This window comes from Lampris incognitus, chromosome 9, assembly GCF_029633865.1.
Source record: "Lampris incognitus isolate fLamInc1 chromosome 9, fLamInc1.hap2, whole genome shotgun sequence".
Lineage (NCBI taxonomy): Eukaryota > Metazoa > Chordata > Actinopteri > Lampriformes > Lampridae > Lampris > Lampris incognitus.
Window position 1 is genome coordinate 57,474,698 of NC_079219.1, and position 24,907 is coordinate 57,499,604.

Sequence of the window (24,907 nt, forward strand, 5' to 3'; positions counted from 1 at the left end):
TTAGATATATGCGTTAGTTGGTTTGTGTGTTCTTGAAGTTCATGTAGTTTTTGGATACATGGTTTTGTCTTTGTGTTGCACTGCTGTGAGCTGGGGGAAACGACCGTACGTGAAATGAAATGACAAAGTGTTCCTGATTACTACAATAAGCCTTATTGTGCGATGAGCGTGTGAGGCGAGGGGTTAAATGATGGACTGAAGTGCAATGATTTGTATTGATTAGGAGTTCCCCAGTACATTGATTATGAGCCCAATGAAACGAGGCTCGCCGAGGATTAAAAGCCAGACTTCAGAGAGAGATTGACCGGTGCAGTACCACCACATCGCTTGTGCACCAGGTCTATTTTTGAAAATGCAGGTTTTATTAGGAGTGGCCCTCTTTTTATACTAGCTGAAGGAGTACTGCGTGTCACTCGCTTGGAGTGTTTGCACAGGGGAAACAGATTGCATGGTTCCGCTCTCCATATCCTACTGCAAATCGGGTCCAGATCCGTCCAAAATATGAATCACGGGAAAGTATTTGTCAAGTCAGACACTAAGATAGAGAGATTTTGTGTTGGGCTATGTATATTTGCGTGATTTTTTAAAATGTTATATATATATTTTTTTTTTTTGTACTTGGAATTTAAAATGCCCTTTTGTTTAATGGGGGAGGACTAGAAGATGTGGCATGAGATGCAGTTTGTTGACATTATGTTTGTGTGCTCCCTCCTTCCCCAGAGCTCCATGTATTCACTAGCCCTGAAGTGTCTGATCAGCCTCTCTACAGTGATACTGCTGGGCCTCATCATAGCCTACCATGCACGAGAAGTACAGGTAACACACACACACACACACACACACACACACACACAGATGCAGTCTAATTCCAATCAGAGGGGACTTTCAAAGTTAAAAAAATCACAGAGGACACACTCACATGTGGGCACACAGACACATGCACAGTCGCACAAACACACACACACACACAGGCATTAAGCCCTGTGTGTAGTCGTAAAACAGAGTAAAAAGTGGGCGTCCAGGTGGCGTAGCGGTCTATTCCGTTGCCTATCAACATGGGGATCGCCAGTTCAAATCCCTGTGTTACCTCCGGCTTGGTCAGGGGTCCCTACAGCCACAATTCGTCGTGTCTGCGGGTGGGAAGACGGATGTGGGTATGTGTCCTGGTCACTGCATTAGCGCCTCCTCTGGTTGGTTGGGGTGCCTGTTCGGGGGGGGGCGGCTGGCATGGTCCTCCTACATGCTAAACTCCTCACTGTCAGGTGAAAAGACGTGGCTGGTGACTCCACATGTATGAGAGGAGGCATGTGTTAGTCTGCAGCCCTCCCCAGATCGGCAGAGGGGGTGGAGCAGCGATCGGGATGGCTCGGAAGAGTGGGGTAATTGGCCAAGTACAATTGGGAAGAAAAGGGAGGGGGGAAATCCAAAAAACAAAACAAAACAGTGCTGCCATCAAATGATCCAATATCTGTCACTTACAGGACTAAAATATGATTTTTTTCCCCCAACCTTATTAAATTACATTTGAATCGGGTACATTTGTGGCATTATTTTGAACAAGAGTTTACCTTGAAATGCAGAGAAAACAGCACCTGAGCTCTGTGTGTGTGCAGCATGTACTACATTTTGTCGATGTCTGACGTGCTGCTGATGTAAACCAGGGAACCCAAGTTTGTGTCTTCTCGAGCCAATTAATTACATTAACGAGAGTCATGGTGAGATAAAGGAGAGAATCAGCCTGGCTTCAAATTAAGTGGATACATAGAGAATGTCCGGCACATATTCGGCCAATAGCCCTCTCTTTGAAACGATGCTGAGAGGATTAAACACACACGCATGCGCGCGCGCACACACACACACACACACACACACACACACACACAAAGACACACAGGCTCGCACAAAGACACAGAAATCTGTTCATACACAGGCACACACGAACCAAACAAATCACACACACACACACACACACACACACACACAGTGGATATAGAAAGTCTTCACACCCCTGTTAAAATGGCAGGTTTTTGTGATATAGAAAAATGAAACCAAGATAAATTATATCAGAACTTTTTTTTTGAAATTGCAACCTATAAAAATATTTTGGAAAACAATCACATTTTTAGGGGCAAAAAATAAAAACACAAACCTTACAATAACCTGTCTTGACGTATGCTCCATAATCCAGGTGAGACAATCCAAGAAGGTTGAATCAGTTCATCTGGGTACAACGTTTATTGACAGATATGTTTCATCACTCAGGTAAGTGACATCTTCAGTATAAACTGACTGCAGGTATCCCACACTTACAAACAACACAGTACAATACAGCTGCATAACGACCGAAACCAACGACCAGTTTCATGTGCAAATATGGATGTGCCCATTAACTAGATCCCTGAAAGAGTGGCCAGGCCACTGTAGTAAGGAGGTTAAGCACAACAAATAGGGTGTTGACTTCAAGTCATGATGCAAAGGTCTCCTTTGGTATGGAACTACCTTAGCGCCATAGAAATAAATTTATCTAAAGACACAAGTGAGATCACACTTTGTGTCTGAAGTACACACGTTTTTTCAAAATGGCCACTCTTTCAAGGATGAGGCTGTGCACATCCTTGATAAGGAGGAATGATGGTTTGAAAAGCAGAGTCAAGTTGTACCAGTGCCATGTAGTGGAAAGGGGGCTTTTTGCCCCTTTTCAACTGCATGGTACTGTACTGGCTCAACTCGACTCTGCTCTGTTCGACTCTACGTACTTGCTTTACTTTTTGGCATTTCATTTTCCACTGCAGATAGTATCCCCTCATGGCGAAGCCCCGCTGGTCATTTGTGGGCGCGTTTAAGATTTTATTTATATTTAAATAAATATACATATATTTATATTTATTTATATTTTATTTTATTTATGTATTTATTCATAGTGGTATTTTCATGTCACCTTTTAGTATCGGCTCAGCTCACTTGGAATCTCGACAGAGGTGGTGCCAAAAAAAGTACCTGGTACTATCCCTAACTTTTGCCCAATGGAAAACCACAAAAAGCGAGTAGAGTTGAGTCGAGCCAGTACCATGCAGTGGACATGGGGCAAAAAAGGCCATCTATGTGAAGAGGGAACATCCATCCCTGAGCCGGGGGGGAGGGGCAAAGAGTACAGCTGTCACCATCTTACAATGCTGTGGTTGCAAACATTCCCTAACCCCCTGTGAATAGTACACATGGCCTTTGAAAATCTAGTTAAAGGTCACACCCATATTTGCACATGAAACGGGTCGTTGATTTCGGTTGTTAGGCGCTGTATTGTACTGTGTTGTTTATAAGGGTGGGGATACCTGCAGTCTCTCTAGACTGAAGAGGTCACTTAGTTGAGTGATGAAACATATCTGTCAATAAACGTTGTATCCAGGTGAACTGATTCAACCTTTTTTGATTACAAACCTGGTTGCATAAGTGTGCACACCCTGTTACAATTGCAGATGTGGCTGTGTTCAGAATTAACCATACCACATTCAAATTCAAGGTAAATAGTAGTTGTTATACACCTGCCATCAATTGAAGTGACTGTGATTAACCCCGAATAAAGTTCAGCTGTTGGTTTAGGATTTTCCTGACATCTTCTTGGTTGCATCCAACTGCAAAAGCCATGGTCCACAAAGAGCTTACAAAGCATGAACGGGGTCTCATTATTGAAAGGTATCAATCAGGAGAGGGGTACAAAAGAATTTCCAAGGCATTAGGTGTCTTCATGCATGATCAATAATCCAGGTAAGGAAATTCATCTGGACACAACGTTTAGTGGGAGAAACGTTTCATCACTCATCTAAGTGACTTTTGATAAACAATACAGTGGCATAACAACTGAAAACAACGATCCAACGGGGAGTCAAAGAGGCCATCCATGTGAAGAGGGAACGACTTGTCCCTGAACCGTACATCTGTCACCGTCTTACAATGCTGTGATTGCAACCATGCCCCAATCCTCTGTGAATAGACCACATGGCCATTGTAACTCTAGTTAATGATCACGGCAATTTGCATATGGAACCGATCATTGGTTTCGGTTGTTATGCCACTGTATTGTTTATAAGGGTGGGGATACCTGCGGTCAGTTGAGACTGAAGATGTCACTTAGATGAGTGGTGAAATGTATCTCCTAATAAACTTTGTGTCCAGATGAACTGATTCAACTCTCTGCAAGGCATTAGATATGTGATGGAGCACAGTGAAGACAATCATCAACAAGAGGAGAAAATATGGCACAACAGAGACATCACAGAGAACAGGACGCCCCTTTAAAATTGATGAGAAGATGAGGAGAAAGACAGGGAGGCTGCCAAGAGGCCTACGGCATCATTAAAGGAGCTGCAGGAATTTCTGCCAAGTTTTGGTTGTTCCCTACATGTGACAACAATCTCCTATATTCTTCATATGGCTATGGCTATGGGGTAGGGTGGCAAGACGGAAGATTTTCACATGGAAAAAAAAAAACATCCAGCCTGGCTAAATTTTGCAAAAAGCTGCTTCCAATCTCCCAAAACCATATGGAAAAGTGTGCTATGGTCTGATGAGACCAAGGTTGAACTTTGGCCATCATACCAAAAGGTATGTTTGGCACAAAAACAACACAGCACATCACAAGAAGATAAGCATACCCACGGTGAAGCTGGTGGTACCGGCATTGTGCTTTGGGACTGCTTTTCTTTAGCCAGAACTGGAACTTTAGTCAAGGTGGAGGGAATCGTGAATAGCTCTATTACACCAGTTGATTTTGGCACAAAATCTTCAGGCGTCTGCTAGAAAAGCTGAAGATGTAGAGGAACTTCACCTTTCAGCAGCACGACAACGACCCAAAGCATACATCCAAATCACCAAAGGAACGGCTTCACCAAAAGAAGATTAGTGTTTTGGAATGGCCCAGCCATTCTGAAGAGGGCTGTGCATAGGAGATGCCCTCGCAATTTGATGGATGTAGAATGTTTTTGCAAGGGAGAGCGGGAAAATATTACGAAGTCAAAATGTGCCAAGCTGATAGACTCTTAGCCAGAAAGACCGAGTGCTTTAATAAAACCAAAATGTGCTTCAACAAAGTTAGTTTCAGGGTGTGCACACTTGTGCAGCCAGATTATTGTATCCCCCCCCCGAAAGGTCTCTGGTTGTTTTTCACTTGATTTTTATAGGTATAGCTCTTTTATAGGTATAGCTCTTAAGGCAGAACTTTTGAATCATGATTGGCAGGAAATTAATGTAGAGGATACTAATGAATCATATGATACATTTTTGGACACATTCTTGACAATTTATGAGCAGCATTGTCCATTGAAAGAGTATACACAAAATTCTAAAAAGAGGGGAAAACCATGGTTCACAAAGGGGTTGGAAAAAGCTTGCAAAAAGAAAAATAGGCTCTATAGGGAATTTATTAAACATTGAACAAAGGAAAAGGAGGACAAGTACAAACAATATAAAAACAGATGAACATTTATTATGAGATCACAACAAAAAGACTATTATAATCAGCTGTTGAAAAAGCATAAATATAATAAGGCTACCTGGGGTGTGCTTAATGACATGATTAAAAATCGTAGTAAAAGGAATTTTCCATCATATTGTAAAAAATGATAATTCAGCTATTGAAAATATAGAGGGAATTGTAAATGAGTTTAATTATTTTTTTAATGTAGGCCCAAATTTAGCAAAGAAAATTAACCTTCCTACAGATGAAGACAGTAATTTTGATTTTGATTTTGTATTTGACAACAGAAATTCAATGTTCCTGGGTGGAGTCTGTTGAGAGTGATGTGGTAGAAGTGATTAGAAATAAGAATAAAAAAATCCACTGATGGTTATACTATTGATATGTCACTAATAAAAGAAGTAATTGACCGTGTCCTCAAACAATTTACTTATATACGTATATGTAATAAATCTTTTCTAACAGGTATTTTTCCTGATAAAACGAAATGATTAAGGTGGCTCCAATCTATAAAAATGGTGACAAACATATTGTATTAAATTATAGATTTGTGTCTTTGATACCTCAATTTTCTAAATTACTTGAAAAATTATCTGTAAATAGACTTGATGACTTTATTGACAAATGTGAGTTATTGAGGGACCATCAATATGGGTTTAGGAAAAATCAGTCGACATCTTTAGCAGTGATGGATTTTGTAGAGAATATAGCAACAGCAGTAGATAAGAAACAAAACACGGTAGGTGTTTTTATTGATTTACCTAAAGCATTTGTCATAATTGATCATTCCTTACTCATGAAGAAATTGGAACGCTATGGAATAAGAGGTGTCACACGGCGCTGGTTAAGAAGTTATTTAAATAATAGGTTTCAGCATGTGAAAATTGAAAACACTCAATCACATCTAAGAAGAGTAACTTGTGGTGTTCCACAAGGTTCAGTATTGGGACCTAAGTTGTTTTATACTTTATTGAAATGATATTTCTGTGGTATCTAATGTGTTGAAATTTGTTACTTTGCTGATGATAAAAAAAAAAATTTCTGGGGAGGATATGAAAGTATTGTTGAAAACAGTAGAAAGGGAATTGAGAATGTTAAAAAAGTGATTTGATATTCAGTTATCACTAAATGAAAATAAAACAAAATGTATGGTGTTCGGTTTTTTTTAGAGTTAATTGTGAAATAAAACTGAAGTTAAATGGAGTTGAAATTGAAAGAGTGTTTGAAACAAAATTCTTGAGATTGATTATTGATCACAAACTCTGTTGGAAGCCACATATTGAATATATTAAATGGAAATTATCTAAATCTATTGCTATTCTTTTCAAAACAAGGAATGTGCTGAAGAGGAAATGTTTGCGTATATTGTGTCGTTCATTGATAATGCCATATCTGTCATACTGTGTTGAGGTTTAGGGAATTGTTTATAAAACAAATATAGAGCCTATAATTAAACATCAGAAACGAGCTATTAGAATAATAAATAAAGCTTGTTACCGTGAATCTACTAATCCATTATTTATACGGTCCTGCACCTTAAAATTCTTAGATATTGTGTATTTAAAAACATTGGAAATACTTTGTCGAGCTAGAAGTGAAAGCCGTCGTGTTTGTATCCAACAACTTTTTTAATTAAGAGAAGGAAACTATAATTTAAGAGGGTTGTTTATTTTTGAAACCTCTAAAGTGAGAACCAATGTAAAATACAGATGTGTTTCAGTTTTGGGAGTCAAGCTATGGAATGGTCTTAATGATGAGTTGAAATTGTATAGCTCGCTGTTGAGTTTCAGAAAGTCTTTAAAACGTAAAATAATTAAGGATTACAACTTAGTATAAATTATTTTTTTCTTACTATTGTAATTCTTTTTTTTTTTTTTTTTTTGGGATTTTTCCCCTTTTTCTCTGAATTGTACTTGGCCAATTACCCCACTCTTCCGAGCCGTCCCGGTCGCTCCCCCACCCCTCTGCCGATCGGGGGAGGGCTGCAGACTACCACATGCCTCCTCCCATACATGTGGAGTCGCCAGCTGCTTCTTCTCACCTGACAGTGAGGAGTTTCACCAGGGAGACGTAGCACGTGGGAGGATCACACTATTCCCCCCAGTTCCCCCTCCCCCCCCATGCAGGTGCCCTGACCGACCAGAGGAGGCGCTAGTGCAGCGACCAGGACACAAACCCACATCTGGCTTCCCACCCGCAGACACGGCCAATTGTGTCTGTATGGACAGAGGTAACACGGGGATTTGAACCGAAAATCCCCATGTTGTTAGGCATTGGAATAGACCGCTATGCTACCCAGACGCCCACTTCCTTTTGTAATTCTAATATTCTGGGTTAATTTAAAGACTGTATAGGATAGGCAACCATAAGCCTTGGGCTTCAGCCTGTTCCTTTTTCCGTCATTGGTTGATTGAGTTTTGTTGTGTGAAATGGACAGATGTAAATATGTACAATGATTTTTTTTTTCCTGTCGAACAAATGTATGACCGAAATCATTCATTCATTCATAGGTTGCAATTTTAAAAAAAAAAGTGGGAGAAGTTCTGGCATGATTTATCTTGGTTTCTTTTCTTTTTTTTTACATCACAAAAACCTGGCATTTTAACAGGGGGGTTGGGTAGACTTCGTATATCCACTGTGTATACACACCAACATGCAATTCAGACAGAGACTCACACAGACGGACGTTCATACAGAGGCAGAAATGCACACAGAACACACCCGTGCAGCACACGGGCACACAGCCCAAAACCTCTCTCTTGCAAGGCCAAAACAATCGATCAGCAATGCTTTCGTGCGTCGTGATATCTGTTTTGTGTTTGTCATTACACTAATATGATGGTGCCGCGGTCATTTAATCTGAGCCTCCATCTAAAGCCATTTGCAATTGATGCACATTGACTATTTATGGGAGCCTAGCGGGAATCAGAAGTAACGAGCGCCCCCACACTGCCTATTACCCCCTCCAGCTAAACCGTAGAATCATGCTCATCAATCTTCACCCCATATTAGTTTAGTACAGTGACTCCTTTTCATTTTATCTCAGCTCGGTTCTTGCCGAAAATGTCCTTCCGAGGGATTCTAATGGAGATTCTGGTGTATTCTGCTCTGGAGTTTTCTGGCACGCCGACTCTGGATCAATAACGAGAAGGCAGCTGTTTATTCACTATCATACACCGGATCTGGTAGACCGGTAATCGTCCTGTTTTAGGCAGCAGCTGTGTATTGAGACCGGCTGCAAAGGGACACCTACTCAGCTTAATGTATGCTTGCTCACGTCCTCGTGTGTGTGTGTTTGTGTGTGTGTGTGTGTGTGTGTGTGTGTGTGTGTGTGTGGGTGTGTGTGTGTGTGCGTGTGTGTGTGCGTGTGTGAGTGCAAGTGACAGTATAGAAGCACTCATTGATAAAAGGGCCCTTGTGTCTGCTCACAGGTTTAATGTCACATACACACACACTCACACACACAGTCACTCATCCACCCACACACACTGTGGCTCCAACACGTGACAGGTACACTGATGTGAACAGATACAGAGAGAGTTAGAGAGTACTGTATGACAGACTCAGAGAGAGAGAGAGAGAGCGAGAGAGGTAGAGACAGAATGGTCTTCTGTTAATCTCTTTGAGAAATAATTCCTTTTGATTAAATGAAGTTAGGAGTTTGGGGAGGTGTGTGTGTGGGTGTATGAGTGTGAGGGGGGGGGGTGTTGTTGCTGGGATTAAGCCCCAAATCACTCTCTCTAATAACTCTCCCCTGGTGTGGGTGGTGTCATCTCATAAACATTTTAACTGCTACAGTAGCTTTGATAGGTGGGTGCATACATGTGTGTTCCTGCAAGTATGCATGCATGGATATATGTTTTATATATATATATTTGTAGATGTAGGGGAAAAAAACTTTTAATACATAGCAGTACAAGCTTGTTTCATGCGTCACGCACTCATCACGTGTGTACGACAAGAAGAATATCATCTGCATATTGTTGTGGTCATGAGATGCCCACTCCCTGCCCAGGAGCATCAAGCTTTTGCTTGCCCACATACACGAGTAGTTTCACATGCCAGTTGGCCTCAGGGCTTATCTTTGGACGTTTTCGGCAAAACACATAGGCTTGCACTTGATCATCCAAACACACACACAGACACACAAACACACACACCACATGAAAATATTTGCAGTGCAAAATGAAAGGCATTGTTCAATGAAGATCTCATTCTCAGATTATGACACTGCTAGAGCATTTTGCCTAGCGTCTAACAGGATATTACACGCATACAAATGCACACACACACACACACACACACAAACACACACATACACACACAGGGTTTGATCAGTGATATAAGAGGTAGCTCTCTTTCTCTCTCTCTCCCTCTTTCCCTTTCTTCCTCTCCCCATGTCTTTTTTCTGTTGTCACTTTTTTGTTTACCACTATCTGGCCTGTCTTTCTCTCTGTCCTTCTGCCTCACTGTCGTTATCAGATTAGATCTGTCTCTCCTCTCCTCCATCAGGGCTCAATTCAATTTTGTTGAATTTCACCTCCCTTCTTCTGTACTCCTCTCCTCTCTTGTTGCTCTGAATGTTGACTTTGTGCCCTTTATCTCCGTGCTGTTCCACCTTTTAATGACCCATTCTTTCTCTACCTCTCTGTCACGCTGTCACACTCACTCGCTCCCTCTCTCTCGCTCTCTCTCATTTTTTCTCACCTGGCCTCATCCTTCTGACTCTTCCTCTACCCCTCATCTCCCACCTCCTTTCCATCCCTCTCTTTCTCCTCTCTCTCCCTCATTTTTACCAATTTTTCTCACACGGCCTCATCCTTCTGACTCTTCCTCTACCCCTCATCTCCCACCTCCTTTCCATCGCTCTGTTTCTCCTCTTCCTTCTCTCTCTCTCTCTCGTTCGCTCTCTCTCTCACCCTCTCTCCACGACATGATCCATCTGGGAACAGCCTAAACCAATAGCACTCAGCATGAAACAAAGATAAACAATCAGTCCAGACTACACAATTACTCATCCGTGATCATTTGAGTTCACTTCTAAATGCCGTCGTTAGTGTAATGGTAGCACTGAAATCCTTATCATTTAAAAACAATTTTAAATCCCCATACATACAAACACGTATATGTCTCATACAAATTATACCAGCTGTGAAGATCCACATATAGTCTTGCTAACGTTCCTCCCTGTGTCATGTTCTCTGATTTGAATCAGGTAGCCATTAGCATGAGTACTCTACAGATGTAGTGATGACCCACTTTAGTAACAAATATTATGCTAAATCGTACACATAAAGCATTTATGACCTGATATTGGCACAGATTTTACATCCACTGAGTTCCAAATGTTTTATTACAGGCCAACAGATTTCCAAACTAGCCTTCAACATTTTGTGTTGTGTCTGACACCCTGTTGCAGGTTATATAAATGACAGATGTTCTGTGCCAGAGGAACGCTGAATACACCAGTTTATTGTTCCCCAGAAACTGTCACTCCAGACAAACACAGCTGTTTTTCTTTATCGTTTTGGCCCCAAAAACAGTCTTGCTGCTGACCTTCCTGTCGGCTGTTTAGAGCATCGCCCTGGTGCATCCCATGGTTCCCTTGTCCCAGTCTCTCACTGCGGGGGGAACATAAACACAGATTAACTACTAATGCCACACAGCTGTGTCTAATCGCTAAACCCCTGCAAGTGTGCTGCCGATGGGACGGGGCCACTCCAGGCCCTCTGTCTCCAGCTGACACACACCCTACTGCCACATACGCACACCACCTGCCCAACCTGAGCCCAGGGTAGCCATCTGGCTGACAACCCATCAACGGGTGATCCACATGTTGGCCTCCTTCATGCGGTGGAGCCATTGAAGCAGAGCATGGTCTGAACAGAGGAGTGCCTCAGGGTGCTGACAGACCAGCGAATGGGCAAGCAACTCCGTCTCCACCCATACCTCACTTGGCCTCCTGCTTGGAGAGTTTCATGCTGGTGCAAAAAGTTGGCACGGCCGACACCATCCACCTCCTCGGACAAAATCGCCCCCAGCCCCTAGTTGACACATCAGTTTGGAGAAAAAAAAGGGCAGAGAAAGTTGGTGTACAGGGGTGTCTTTCTTCAGAGAACTTTCCTCACGTCTACTGTAATTGTGCTGTCCACTGGACCGGATCTAGGGAACTCCTGTTGGGTCAGATTGGTCAAGAAACCACTCAGGTCACAGAAGATGTGACTGAATCTATGATAGTACCCAGCAAGTGCCTCATCACTTCTGTGGTCTTGGAGCATGGGTGGGCCACAATTGCTTCTGTCTTACCCACCTGTCTTATCCACCTGTGGATGTACCTGCCTGCCAACCAAGTGGTTTTGCGGATACTGTTCCTCCTTTCATCCAACTGCACATTTTAGGTTGGCCATAAGCTGTAAGCCCCACTTGTCTCAGGAACTCAAGTGTGGCCCTCACTTTCTGCATGTGCTGCCTCCAACTATCTATCTTTCTCTCTCTCTCTTTTTATATATATATATATACTGTGTGTGTGTGTGTGTGTGTGTGTGTGTGTGTGTGTGTGTTTGTGTGTGTGTGTGTGCGTAAGCGGCAGTATATATGCAGCATCTCAGCACTCAGGTGCAGTACTTAGTATACAAGACATTCAAAAAGGGACCCCAATTGGTACAAACAGTACAGGGTGAAGAAGGCTCTTTTTTTCCCTTAAACTCTGGAGACAAGGGAATCTGCCAGAAGCCCTTGGTCAAATTTAGTGTTGTGAAAACAACAAGCTGTACCAAGCCAGTCCAGGAGCTTGTCAACCCACAGTACTGGATGAGCATCAAACGTGGTCACATCATCCACCCTGCAGTAGCCCACACAGAGCCGTATAGACCCATGGACCCAGCCAGTCTCTCTAAATTACTGTTGTAGCCAAAAACATAGATGCAGCCTCCTTCTAAGCTTTTGCAGGGTTGAAGTGATAGACCTGTGTTGCTCCACCTCTTTCTTTGTGCACAACCTCATAATGAACATCACCAGCCTGCCATGTGACCCAAAAAGGCCCCTGGCACTTGGATAATAATTTAGAGCTGGATTAAAGAAATAATACCAAAACCTTGTCTGCTAGTGCAAAGACCTTTCCTCCATTGTATAGGCACCAATGACATTCTTGAGCCTGGGACAAATTCCCCTGTGCCAATTGCCTTAGTGAGTGGATTTTTCCTCTTCCGTTTCATTTCGCTTGTGCTTTTACCATCATCCCAGCTTTCTTTAATCAGGTCCAAAACGCCCCAGGCTTTTCTGCCAAACAAAAACTCCAAGGGAGAAAGCTGGGGAAGCCTGGGGAACCCCCAATTACAACTATCTTCCTGCCAAAATGTACAGATCGTGGACTAGATCATGATCCCCTCCACTAGACCACATGTCTGGGTGGTACACCCTCAAATTGATTTGGTTCCAACTGATTTAATGCAACCTGTGCAGCTTGTGTATTGTCTGTGACATTGATAATGTGTCTTGAAATATTGTGTCATGGGCTGTTTCTGTATATTGTATTTCATAAACCCCCAGGATAGCGATATCCCTGTGAACTACGATCTAATGGGATACCTTTGTTGTGACCAGCTGATTTTACTGTCATCCCAGCTTTCTTTAATCAGGTCCAAAACACCCCAGGCTTTTCTACCAAACAAAAAATCAAAGAGAGAAAGCCTGGGGAACCTCCTGTACAGCAAACAACAGAGGATCAAGCCATATATCCCAATTATGATTATCTTCATGCACTAACATATAGATCATGGACTAGACAATGATGCCCTCCACTAGACCATAGGTCTGTGGGTGGTACACACTCAAATTGATTTAGTTCCAACTGATTCAATGCAACCTGTGCAGCTTGTGTATTGTGTGAGACATTGATAATGTGTCTTGATCAGTTAGGATCTCTTTCAGGATCCTTACTCACAACCACATGAAGCAGTGTCTGCACCACGATCTTTGCAGAAATATTGTGCAGTGAGCTGTTTCGGGATATTGTGTCACATAAACCCCCAGGACAGCGATATCCCTGTGAGCTATGATCTAATGGAATACCTTGTAGTGACATTGACATTTGGGGCAGGGCAGCACACCACCGCCGCACCGACATACAAAATGCCCCTTTAGTTAAAAGAGGTGATTACTGGTGCCAATATTTTATTGTGTCTGACATGACAAGCTATTGGGTTATGACGAGCCTGGAAAATAATTTCCTGACACCTCTTGGGTACTGACAACTGAGTGACCTCTTCCCCACCCTCGGTCAAGACTAACTCTCCACAATCTATCCCTGACATTGGCAAGATCAGGATAGGAATATACTGTCTCAGGGCCCACATATTTACCATCCATACACATCTCTTTGGTTGTAGACTGAGCGTAGAGCAGTGTTTTTCAAAGTATAGGTTGGGACCCACAGTTAGGTCTTGGGGAGATTTTAAATGGGTTCCTAAATTATTTTCAAGAGTATTATATGTAGCTAAAGCCTTCTCCTGTCCATTGAAAACAGACAAGAAGGATGGTAATTTAATATTATAAAAGCATGGTAGATTTAGTCATATTAGCCAACACAATAATTAGTAAAATCAGTTTGGAGTCACAAGAAAACTTATTCAGAAAATGTGGGTCCCCTAAAAAAAATTTCTTCGGAGATCGCCGGTTCCCCGTGTTACCTACGGCTTGGTTGGGTGTCCCTACAAACACAATTGGCCGTGTCTGCAGGTGGGAAGCCGGATGTGGGTTATGCGTCCTGGCCGCTGTACTAGTGCCTCCTCTTGTCGGTCAGGGCGCCTGTTTGTGGGGGGAGGGAGCTGAGGGGGATGGCATGGTCCTCCCACCTATTACATCCCCCTGGCGAAACGCCTCACTGTTAGTTGAAAAGCAGCAGCTGGCAACTCCACATGTATGGGAGGAGGCATGTGGTAGTCTGCAGCCCTCTCTGGATCGGCAGAGGGGGTGGAGCGACGACCGGGACGGCTCGGAAGAGTGGGGTAGTTGACCAAGTTCAATTGGGGAGAAAAAGGGGGGGAAATTTTAAAAAAAAATCCTTGAAAACCTCTGGAGTAGAGGATGCTGGACGCTTGGGGAGCTGGCTTCGGCTGAGTCAACCCCTCTTGGGTTCCGGTTGGGAAGGTTGAGGATGAAGGTCAAGGGGATCCTCTGCATTGGTGATAGTTTGGGCAGGCTGGAGAGACACATAACCCTGTCACATTCCTTTGGTGTGACAGGGTCCTTGGATCAGTGTCCCAGAAAATTGGTCTCGGGTGGGTACAGTAGCTACAGCATTCTGACTAGACAGTGGCACAGCATTTTCCTGGAATCTGCCTGAACAAGATCCCAGCGATCGCACTTTTAACTTGTTGTGATTTGTTTCTTTATCATGTTAAGCACGGAACCAGTGAAAATGCATATCCGGGTTCTGTCAGTGAAACTAAAGACTATGGCTTTGCATTCTCACAGCCAAATGTTCCTCTATGTTTAACCGCAATTAACTTATGTAACAACAATCAAAAGCAACAACATCTTATGCACATGTTATCCATCCATCCATTATCTGAACCGATTTTCGCACCTAGGGGCAATTTAGTATGGCAGATTCATCTGACCTGCATGTCTTCAGACTGTGAGAGGAAACTGGAACACCTGTGGGAAACCCACGCAGACACGGGGAGGACATGTAAACTCCACGCAGAGGACAATCTGAGACGATCCCCAAGGTTGGACTACCCCGGGGCTCGAACCCAGAACCTTCTTGCTGTGAGGCGACCACGCTAACCACTGCACCGCCCGCACATACTATCGACACATGAAAAAAGAAGCAAACAGTTTGAAATGATCTAGTCTACCGGCCAAACTCAATTAAAAAAGGAGGCGATGTTACAGAGGTAGTCGACGGTTTCAAGTCCACCAGCAATCTTAGGTCTTCAATCCCAAAATTGATTCCCGTATTTTGGTCTGAAGGAGGCTCAGGTGTCTCATGTGAGTAATCTGCAGATCCAGTTCCTTGCAAGTGAAAACTTACTTGGCAGATAAAACAGACTCTGATCCCTAAAGTTGTTCATCTTCATCATATATGAGATGCACCGGCTCGGATTCTCATTGGAAAAAAAGACGATAATATTCATATTTTGATACCCATTTGTCATCTCTTAGTTTTAGAAGTGAAATGAATTTGAAATTGGTGTAGTATGGATTGACAGCAAAAAGAGTAATTGGGCCGCTGGGATCAGGGTACCTCCGCCAAATTAAATCCCCGCGAGCATAGTCCGGCGAAATCAATCACAGTTTTTCTGAAACTTTTGGAACTTGCTTTTAGAGACTTGCTTTTACGTAATGATCTTCTCTTAATCGTCCTTAATCTCGATTATCGTGTTTTTTTTTCTTTCCATGACCCTAGTTTAGCTTCGAAGGATTCGTTTTTTGTTTTTTGTTTTTTACTATTTTTACCTTTCTTTGGTCCTGTTAACACTGCTGCAGTTTGTAAACGTGTGTTTGTGGTGTGCTTACAAAAGAAGCTATCATCTGGAGATAATTATCATAAAGCTGGTAATGAATTTAAGTGGAATGGTGCTTTGTTGCTAGCCTGGATCCGGTCCCTTGAACCTCTTGGTTTTGTGTCCCCAGTATTTTCTCTGTAACTATGGGAACATTCGAATTTTGTCATTCATGGCGGGCTTCGCTGGCGCTTTTCCACCGACGAGCCTTTTCAGACGTTGTGGGAGAAAACGTTGGCAGGTTTCTCACATGAACTTCAGCCAACATCCGGAGAATAGGGCCCGGCTATTGTCCGGAGTTGCTCTTTCACACGTGTTGAACCCAGTAGGAGGAGAGGGGTGGTGCCTGGGTAAGGCGTGCAGGAGGCAGGACGTGATGCAAAAAGTACACTGCGGAAATTGTGGTCATAAACAGACACAATTCCAACACATGCCAGGGGGAGGGAATACATATTATAAAAATGCTATGAATACCAACTCAGTAGTATAAGACCACAGATGAGTACTACAGATGAATCGTTTTCACTCCTTTCACATTGGTAGATGACCTCATAGCATCCACATAATGTTCAAGTTGGTTTTTGAATGTGGTGAAAGAAGGTTTAGAATTTCTACATTTACATTTGTGAATATGAAATTTGGCAAGTAAAAATATAAGATTTACAATAAAAAAAATTGGTCGGCTTTTTCCCTCTTCAAATCAAAGAAGACAAGAAGTACATTGTCAAAGGTAGAGGAAAGATCAGCAGTAATGTGTATTTGAATAAAATAAAGGACGTCAGACCAAAACTTTTTAGTGGGTGTACAATACCGACATAGAAGTAGAGCGGTTTTAGGCATAGTAACACAAAATGAGCAACCAATATCAATATCATAAAAGTAGAAATAGATGTATTAGAGCTTCATGCCAAACAGATATAGTATCAGTACCTTATGTGAAATTCTTTTGGGACAAATTTGGGGAGAACATTCCTTGGAGAAGTTTTGGACTTTACCTCTCTAATACCTGTTAACTAATAAAGTCAGAGAAACCCCGTGTAAACAACGGAGTCTCTTGCCGTTCGTTGAATTTGTCTGACGATTTTGGTGTCGGCCCTTACCAACACAAGTTCCTGAACCTGGTCGTCTTTCCCCCCAGTTGTATCCGGCCAATTAACCTGCTCATCGGAGCCGTCCCGGCCTGTGCTCCACCCCCTCTGCAGATCTGGGGAGGGCTGCAGACTACCACGTCTCCTCCGATACGTGTGGAGTCGCCAGCCGCTTCTTTTCACCTGACAGTGAGGAGTTTCGTCAGGGGGCATAGCGCGTGGGAGGATCATGCTATTCCCCCCAGTCCCTCCCCCCAAACAGGCACCCCGACCGACCAGAGGAGGCGCTAGTGCAGCGACCAGGACACATACCCACATCCGGCTTTCCACCCGCAGACACGGCCAATTGTGTCTGTAGGAACGCCCAACCAAGCCAGAGGCAACACGGGGATTCGAACCGGCGAGCCCCGTGTTGGTAGGCAATAGAATAGACCACCACGCCACCCGGGCGCCCCATCTCTTGTCTTTTTGTTGGCTTTCATTGGCGTCATCGTGTAAATGACCCTTTCTTTACCCTTGGATGTTTGCACTCTTCTGGTTTCGCGCCAGTCGCATGATAGAAATGTCATCAACACATGGGCGTGTTGACACGGACCCGGGCAGCTGGCGGGGTAAAATCCATTTAACGTCCAACCCGTTTTAACTCGGACCTTTGCGTTCTCACATACAGCCCCTTTGGGCGACGTCCAAACAAGCTCAGGGTTGCAGTGCATGTGTGAATACAGTAAAACTGACTCACCGGTAGCCCGAGGAAAACCCTGATCCCACTGTAGACTGAATTATCATTGTGTCCAGGCAATGACAAACTCCGGAAAACTGCCCCAAAGACAGCTTCGCCTGTCTCGTGAGTTATCCAACCCCGATGGTCATGTGATAAAACGAGCAAATACGTGTCAGTTTGAAAATGAGCAAGTCATGCTGTTGGATCCAGGCTAAACTGTTGCATAAAAGAAATGATGTTTCATATGTTTGGCATGACATTGTGCTTGAGCAGTTGAAATGTGTGTGTGTGTGTGTGTGTGTGTGTGTGTGTGTGTGTGTGTGTGTGTGTGTGTGTGTGCAAATCTTGGGACTGTTATGTGACTCACTAGCTGCCAGCTCACCAGTGGCCTTCTCTCCTTCGGCAATAGGATGGAGGGGCCACACGCACACGCACACGCGTGCACACACATATTTTTGTAGTTCAAGCACGCTACCCAGCAACAAGAAACACTGCACTTTGTTCAAGCTAAAATCTAAAACACTCCCTCAGTAAAAAAGAGCCACTTCGGCCTATAAGTGTGTGAAATGCAGACTTGAGAGGCAAAAATTGAATTGTCATCTAGATTAATCCAATAGAGACCGTAGGCGAGAGAGCAGGAACGGAATGGTTTTGCAGTCCATTAGTGCACTTTGGGTCTCTGTGCACTGTGTCCTTCCTTGTAGAAATACAGTTGCTTTCAGAAGATTTCAGGACCAGCTCATTGATAAGGAAGACAAAGATGCTCGAAGCTATTCAAATGGAAGTGGATGTGGATGGCATTGTGGGGGGGGGGGGGGTTGTCTCGTGGTTTCCTGCTCCAGCAGCATGCGGTACTGGGTAATGCTTGGATGATGTCATGTGCTGCAGATGGAGGGCATATAGGGAACCACAATAGAACAGCAAATGAGGGCAAAGGAAGCCGTACGCTTCCCCGTGGACCGTCTTGACTTGAAATGGGCATTTCGCCCACGTATAGTCAGGTACTGTCGATCGTCAGATGTCATTTGTGTCTCGGCTTTTGCTTTCAGTGAAGGGCCCGTCTTTTAATGTTTGTGTTTAATGGAAACTAGTCTAGCGGCACCTAGGCGCAGTGGTTAGCGCTGTCGCCTCACAGCAAGAAGTTTCTGGGTTCGAGCCCCGGGGTAGTCCAACCTTGGGGGTTGTCCCGGTTCATCCTCAGTGTGAAGTTTGCAGGTTCTCCCCGTGTCTACGTGGGTTTCCTCCGGGGGCTCCGGTTTCCTCCCACAGCCCAAAGACATGTAGGTCAGGTGACTCAGCCGTACTAAATTATCCCTGTGTGTGTGTGTGGGGGGGCTGTATGATGGCCTGGCTGCCTGTTTAGGGTGTCTCCCCGCCTGCCCCCCAATGACTGCTGGGATTTGCCCCAGCATCCCCGCAACCCTGAGAGCAGTATAAGCGGTTCGGCTAATAGATGGAAACTGGTCTGTCAGCTCTCACGGTAATTTCCTGGTCTTGTGACGACATCACCGCCGGTGTAATCCTTCTGTCCGGCATCAGAGCGGCTAACCCTGCGTCTCAAGAGACAAGCTGGTGGCCGACTCAGAAATATCACGCCACCCACATTAAGACAGAATGAACTCTTTACCCTCCACTCATCTGTCACGCCTGCCCGTCCTCCTCCACACTTAAACCTCAGTCTCCTCCCGTTTTCTTCCGGCCTTGTTCCAGCCATGTCAAAACAGCCGGAGCGGAGTTCCCTTGCGGTTGAAGTCGCAAGCTTGGAAAGTGTGTCATCTGGTCTCCTGCGTGTGTGTGTGTGTAAGTTTGATAAGTGCATTTAGGGATGTATAAGGGTTAAGGGCTAGGGAATGGATGTCGTCAATAAGGGGTCCTCACAAAAGTAGAAGTACAAATGTGTGACTTGCCCCAGTTTTTGCTCTGTCTCTTAGAGCTGTGTGTATGTGTGATCGAGTTAAGTGTGCATGCACTGTTGTGTTTTTGTTCACTGTCAGTGTCTCCAGCCAGGAATCGGGTCTTGCTGTGTGCCCAGCTCCACATTCAAGCTTTCTCCCTCCTGGCAGAAATGGCGACCTGAGTCTCGTTTCACCGCGTCCAGCTCCATGTAAACCGTGTATTCCTTATGACAGGTCTGTGTGAGTGTGTGTTTGTTTGCGTGTGCACATGCATTGGTGTGTGTGTGTGTGTGTTTATGCGTGCACGTGTGTGCGTACATGTGTACAAACTTGTATGCACCAGCATGACCCTGAGCTCATTTGGCAGTCTGGCCAGCACTGTTTCTGCTTCCCTGATGAGACACCTGAAATCAAATACTCAAACAAAAAAATCACTGGCCGTCCGGGTAGCGTAGCGGTCTATTCCGTTGCCTACCAACACAGGGATCTCCAGTTCGATTCCCCATGTTACCTCCGGCTTGGTCGGGCGTCCCTACAGACACAATTGGCCGTGTCTGCGGGAGGGAAGCCGGACGTGGGTATGTGTCCTGGTCGCTGCACTAGCGCCTCCTCTGGTCGGTCGGGGCACTTGCTCAGGGGGGAGGGGGAACTGGGGGGAATAGCGTGATCCTCCCACATTGCTTCATCCTCCAGGTAAAACTCCTCACTGTCAGGTGAAAAGAGGTGGTTGGCGACTCCACATGTATCGGAGGAGGCATGTGGTAGTGTGCAGCCCTCCTCAGATCGGCAGAGGGGGGTGGAGCAGTGACCGGGATGGCTCGGAAGAGTGGGGTAACTGGCCAGATACAACTGGGGAGAAAAGGGGGGGGGAATCAAAAAAATTTTTTTTTACTGAGGTACAATGGCCCTGGAGGCTGGAAGAGGTTGAAGGAGGAATGGATGCATTGCCGGATGCTTGGATGGATGGATGGATTCATGGATGGGTGGATAGATACATGGATGGGTGGATAGATGCACGGATGGACGGATTAAGCAGGGCTTTTTCAGGGTGCCAGTGGAAGTGGGTGGAAGTGAATTTGGATGACCGGAGGTTGCATGTGCCTTCTTAGAGCTCACACCGTCACCTTCGGAGACCTCGTCTATCTTTGGTGCTGTCGTTTCCATTGCTTCTGCTTGGTCTCACCTCCCTTTTCTCCCTATGGCCTGTATTTAATCTCGCTCTCTCACGCTCTCACTCTTTCTCTCTTCCTGTTTTGCCACCTTCAGTTCTGTCCTCTTTCCTTTGTCCTCCACCCTATCATGTTTTGTAATCTTATTTTTAAATCTACCTCATCACGTTTGTCACAACACGACAAAAGACAGTTGTCAATAGAAGTGCCCCGTGGCGGCATTAAAACTCAGGAAAATAACAAAAAGGGACAGAGTCTTGTAAATCTTCTGTTTCCTCGGGGCGCCGTCTTTATATCCCTCTTTTTTCATCTCTTTTTTCCCCTTTGCTGTGTTCTCTCTCTCCTTCCTCCCTCTTCACCTGCTAAGTGCGATGACAGCTGGTGTTTAGGCTTGCTGTCTCTCTAAACACAACTAGAATCTCCTTGCTCTTTCTTTCCATCTTTACTCACACCCCCCCCCCCCCCATGCCATCCCCGCTCACCCCCATCCCCCCTTTCCTGTACACGTCCATGTTGGGGCAGTGGCACTCACTCACTCCCATTGACAGATTACCTTCCTAATGGAATTTAATTATTTAGCCCTTCCTCGTGGCGATTTAGCCAGGAAAAGACCGACAGCAGGAGAGCGAGGGAGGACAGGGGAGGAGAGGGGAGAGCATGGGGGTGGGGGGGGGTGCGTGGAGGAGGACAGGAGGGACAGTCATTTCCTCCAATGGCAAGAAACTGGATCACCTCCATTCTGATTTGGAGAGATGTCATCCAGCGAGAGAGAAAGGAGGGAGAGCAGAGGAGAGGGTGAGAGTGGGAAGACGGGAGAGAGGGAGGCCTGGAGAGGGGCTGATGGACCCGTCATGTACACACACACACACACACACACACACACACGCACAAAGTCACAATGAGAGCAAGAAAATCAGAGTGAGCGGTGATGGGTTTGCAGACAAAGCGGTGTTCTGCGAGCGTGAATGAGTGTACGTTGTGTTGAAGCCCTCCTTCCTCTCTGAGTCACCGGTCACACGGACACACATGCACGTGCACACACACACACACACAACACACAAACACAGGATAATGTCAAACACGTAAACACAGGCGAACTTGCCGCTGCAAAAAACATGCCTGCTAGACGGTCCTTCCCTTCTGTAGCTGTCCTGTCTCACACGCCTCTCCCTCACCCTCCCCCCCCCCTATAGCTCTCCTGTCTCACACACCTCTCCCTCACCTCTTCCTCAGTTCCTGTATCTCCCTGTATTTGTCTTGCCTCTTCTTTTTCACTTCTTTTTTCTCTTAACCTCTCTCTCTCTCTCTCTCTCTCTCTCTCTCTCTCTCTCTCTCTCTCTCTTGCTCTCTCTTGCTCTCTCTTACTCCCCTCTGTCTCTCTCTCTCGCTTTCTCTCTTTTCCCTTCTGTAGCTCTCCTCTCACACACCTCTCCCTCACCCTCTCCCTCGGTTCCTGTATCTCCCTCTATTGTTCGTCTTGCCTCTTCTTTTTCCACTTCTTTTTCTCTTAACCTCTCTCTCTCTCTCTCTCTCTCTCTCTCTCTCTCTCTCTCTCTCTCTCTCTCTCTCTCTCTCTCTCTCTCTCTCTCTCTCTCTCTTCCCTTATAGCTCTCCTCTCTCACACACCTCTCCCTCACCTCTCGCCCAGTTCCTGTATCTCCCTCTACTGTTCGTCTTGCCTCTTCTTTTTCTCTTAACCTCTCTCTCTCTCTCTTACTCCCCCCCTTTCTCTCGCTCTCTCTCTCACTGGGGATCCTAATTAAGCTTGGCTGCTCTTTGATGTTGTCGCCTTGGCAACAGTCACCATGACGAGGCTGGATCTGCACACTGTCTCTTGAACTCACTCAGGCATACACAACACACACACACACACACACACACACACACACACACACACACACATACACACACACTGACGTACTGGATTCATTGAAGAACTACATCCAGCGTTTGACCCCCAGTTCAAATGAAAGCTTCCACATTGACTCTGATGTGTTTCCGCATGCGCGTGCACACACACACACACACACACACACAGCAGCTGCAGGAATAGAACATGAAAGATGCATACAACGTGCTGTGCTGCATATAGGTGATGGCAGTGATATGTGCAATCTTGGCGTGCGCCCGTGCAACACGTGCACTAAAAATATCCACAGGTGGTTGGGGAAGCAGCAGTTTATCGGCAACACAAATGTTTGCTTTCATGATGACACAGGGTGGCTGTCATAACTACTAGTGCTGATGCTTGACCTGCTGTTTGTTTTGTTTCCCTACATAAATGTGTGTGTGTGGGTTATAGGCCCTTGAGATGAATCATGTGGCAAAGAGCGGTTGTTACCAACAATTGTTTCTCCAGAATAGAATAGAATAGAATTCCTTTGTCATTGCATAGAGTACAACAACACTAAGCAGCAATGCTGACGGTGCATCCACACATAAACAGCAATTGAAATTCGAAAAGAGTTCAAACTAGCTAAATATATAAATAAATTATATATATTTGCTGCACCCTATAGAACAATAAGATATTAAAAAATACGATTAAGGGGTGTCCAGGTGGCATAGCGGTCTATTCCATTGCCTACCAACATGGAGATCGCCGGTTCGAATCCCTGTGTTGCCTCCGGCTTGGTCGGGCATCCCTACAGACACAATTGGCCGTGTCTGCGGGTGGGAAGCTGGATGTGGCTATGTGTCCTGATCACTGCACTAGCGCCTCCTCTGGTTGGTCGGGGTGCCTGTTCGGGGGGAAGGAGGAACTGGGGGAATAGCGTGATCCTCCCACGCACTATGTCCCCCTGGCAAAACTCCTCACTGTCAGGTGAAAAGAAGCGGCTGGCGACTCCATATGTATCGGAGGAGGCATGTGGTAGACTGCAGCCCTCCCCGGATCGGCAGAGGGGTTGGAGCAACAACTGGGACAGCTCAGAAGAGTGGGGTAATTGGCTGGATACAATTGGGGAGAAAAGGGGGGGAAATCCACAAAAAAAAAACCCTGATTAAAAAAAGATTATTAGCAACTGAGATACTGTTCTCATACTGAGGTCAGGTGAATCGGCCATACTAAATCGTCCATAGGTTTGAACTAGTTGGCCCTGTGATGGACTGGCGGCCTGTCCAGGGTGTTTCCCTGCCTGCTGCCTAATGGCTGCTGGGATAGGCTCCAGCATCCTGCGACCCTGATTAGGATAAGCGGCTTAGGTAATGGATGGATGGATGGATGGAGATACTGTTCTTCAGGAAACTGCACATTTGCTGAATTGCAGTGGCCCTGTATACAAGTAGTGCAGTTAGGAATATATACTACATACTGAGGTGCAGCTCGAATGCAGACATCCGTGCAGTGTTCTATAAATGTAATTCTAAGTATTGTAGTACTGATAGTCACACAGGTCCCGGACTGTCAGTGTCTGTGTTTGGCAGGGTTCAGTTCTCATATGGCTTCTGGGGTAGAAGCTGTACTTGAGTCAGTTTGTCTGACATTTGATGGATCTGAAGCATCTAGAGGGCAGCAGGTCAAACAGACGATGTCCAGGGTGGGATGGGTCTTTCAGTATGTTGGCTGCTCTACTAAGGCAGCGAGAGCTGAATAAGTCCTCCAGAGAGGGCAGTGAGCAGCCGATGATCTTCTGGGCGGTATCGATGACCCTCTGAAGGGCTTTCTGTGGCATACCACGTAGCGATACAGTACGCCAGCACATTTGATGGAGCAGTGGTAGAAGGACACCAGCAGGGTCGTCCGGGTAGCAAAGCGGTCTATTCCGTTGCCTAACATCACGGGGATCGCCGGTTCAAATCCCCGTGTTACCTCCGGCTTGGTCAGGCATCCCTACAGACACAATTGGCCACGTCTGCGGGTAGGAAGCCGGGTGTGAGTATGTGTCCTGGTCGCTGCACTAGCGCCTCCTCTGGTCGGTCGGGGCGCCTGTTCCGGGGGGGGACTGGGGGAAATAACAGGATCCTCCCACGCGCTACGTCCCCCTGGCGAAACTCCTCACTGTCAGGTGAGAAGAAGCGACTGGCGACACCACATGTATCAGAGGAGGCATGTGG

General features: G+C 45.3%; 1 protein-coding gene across 6 annotated transcripts in view; it reads left to right on the plus strand.

Annotated features, from left to right (window-relative positions):
* The window catches only part of kcnn3 (potassium intermediate/small conductance calcium-activated channel, subfamily N, member 3), an 87,204-nt gene that overhangs the window by 23,633 nt on the left and 38,664 nt on the right, over nt 1-24,907 (plus strand). For 4 of the 6 annotated variants that reach the window (XM_056286438.1, XM_056286440.1, XM_056286442.1 and 1 more), the window contains one exon: nt 721-816. In XM_056286438.1, coding sequence (XP_056142413.1) covers nt 721-816 — 96 coding nt within the window. Of the gene's footprint in view, nt 1-720; nt 817-24,907 lie in introns of those variants that run through there. The other 2 variants (XM_056286441.1, XM_056286443.1) reach the window with 1 other exon arrangement.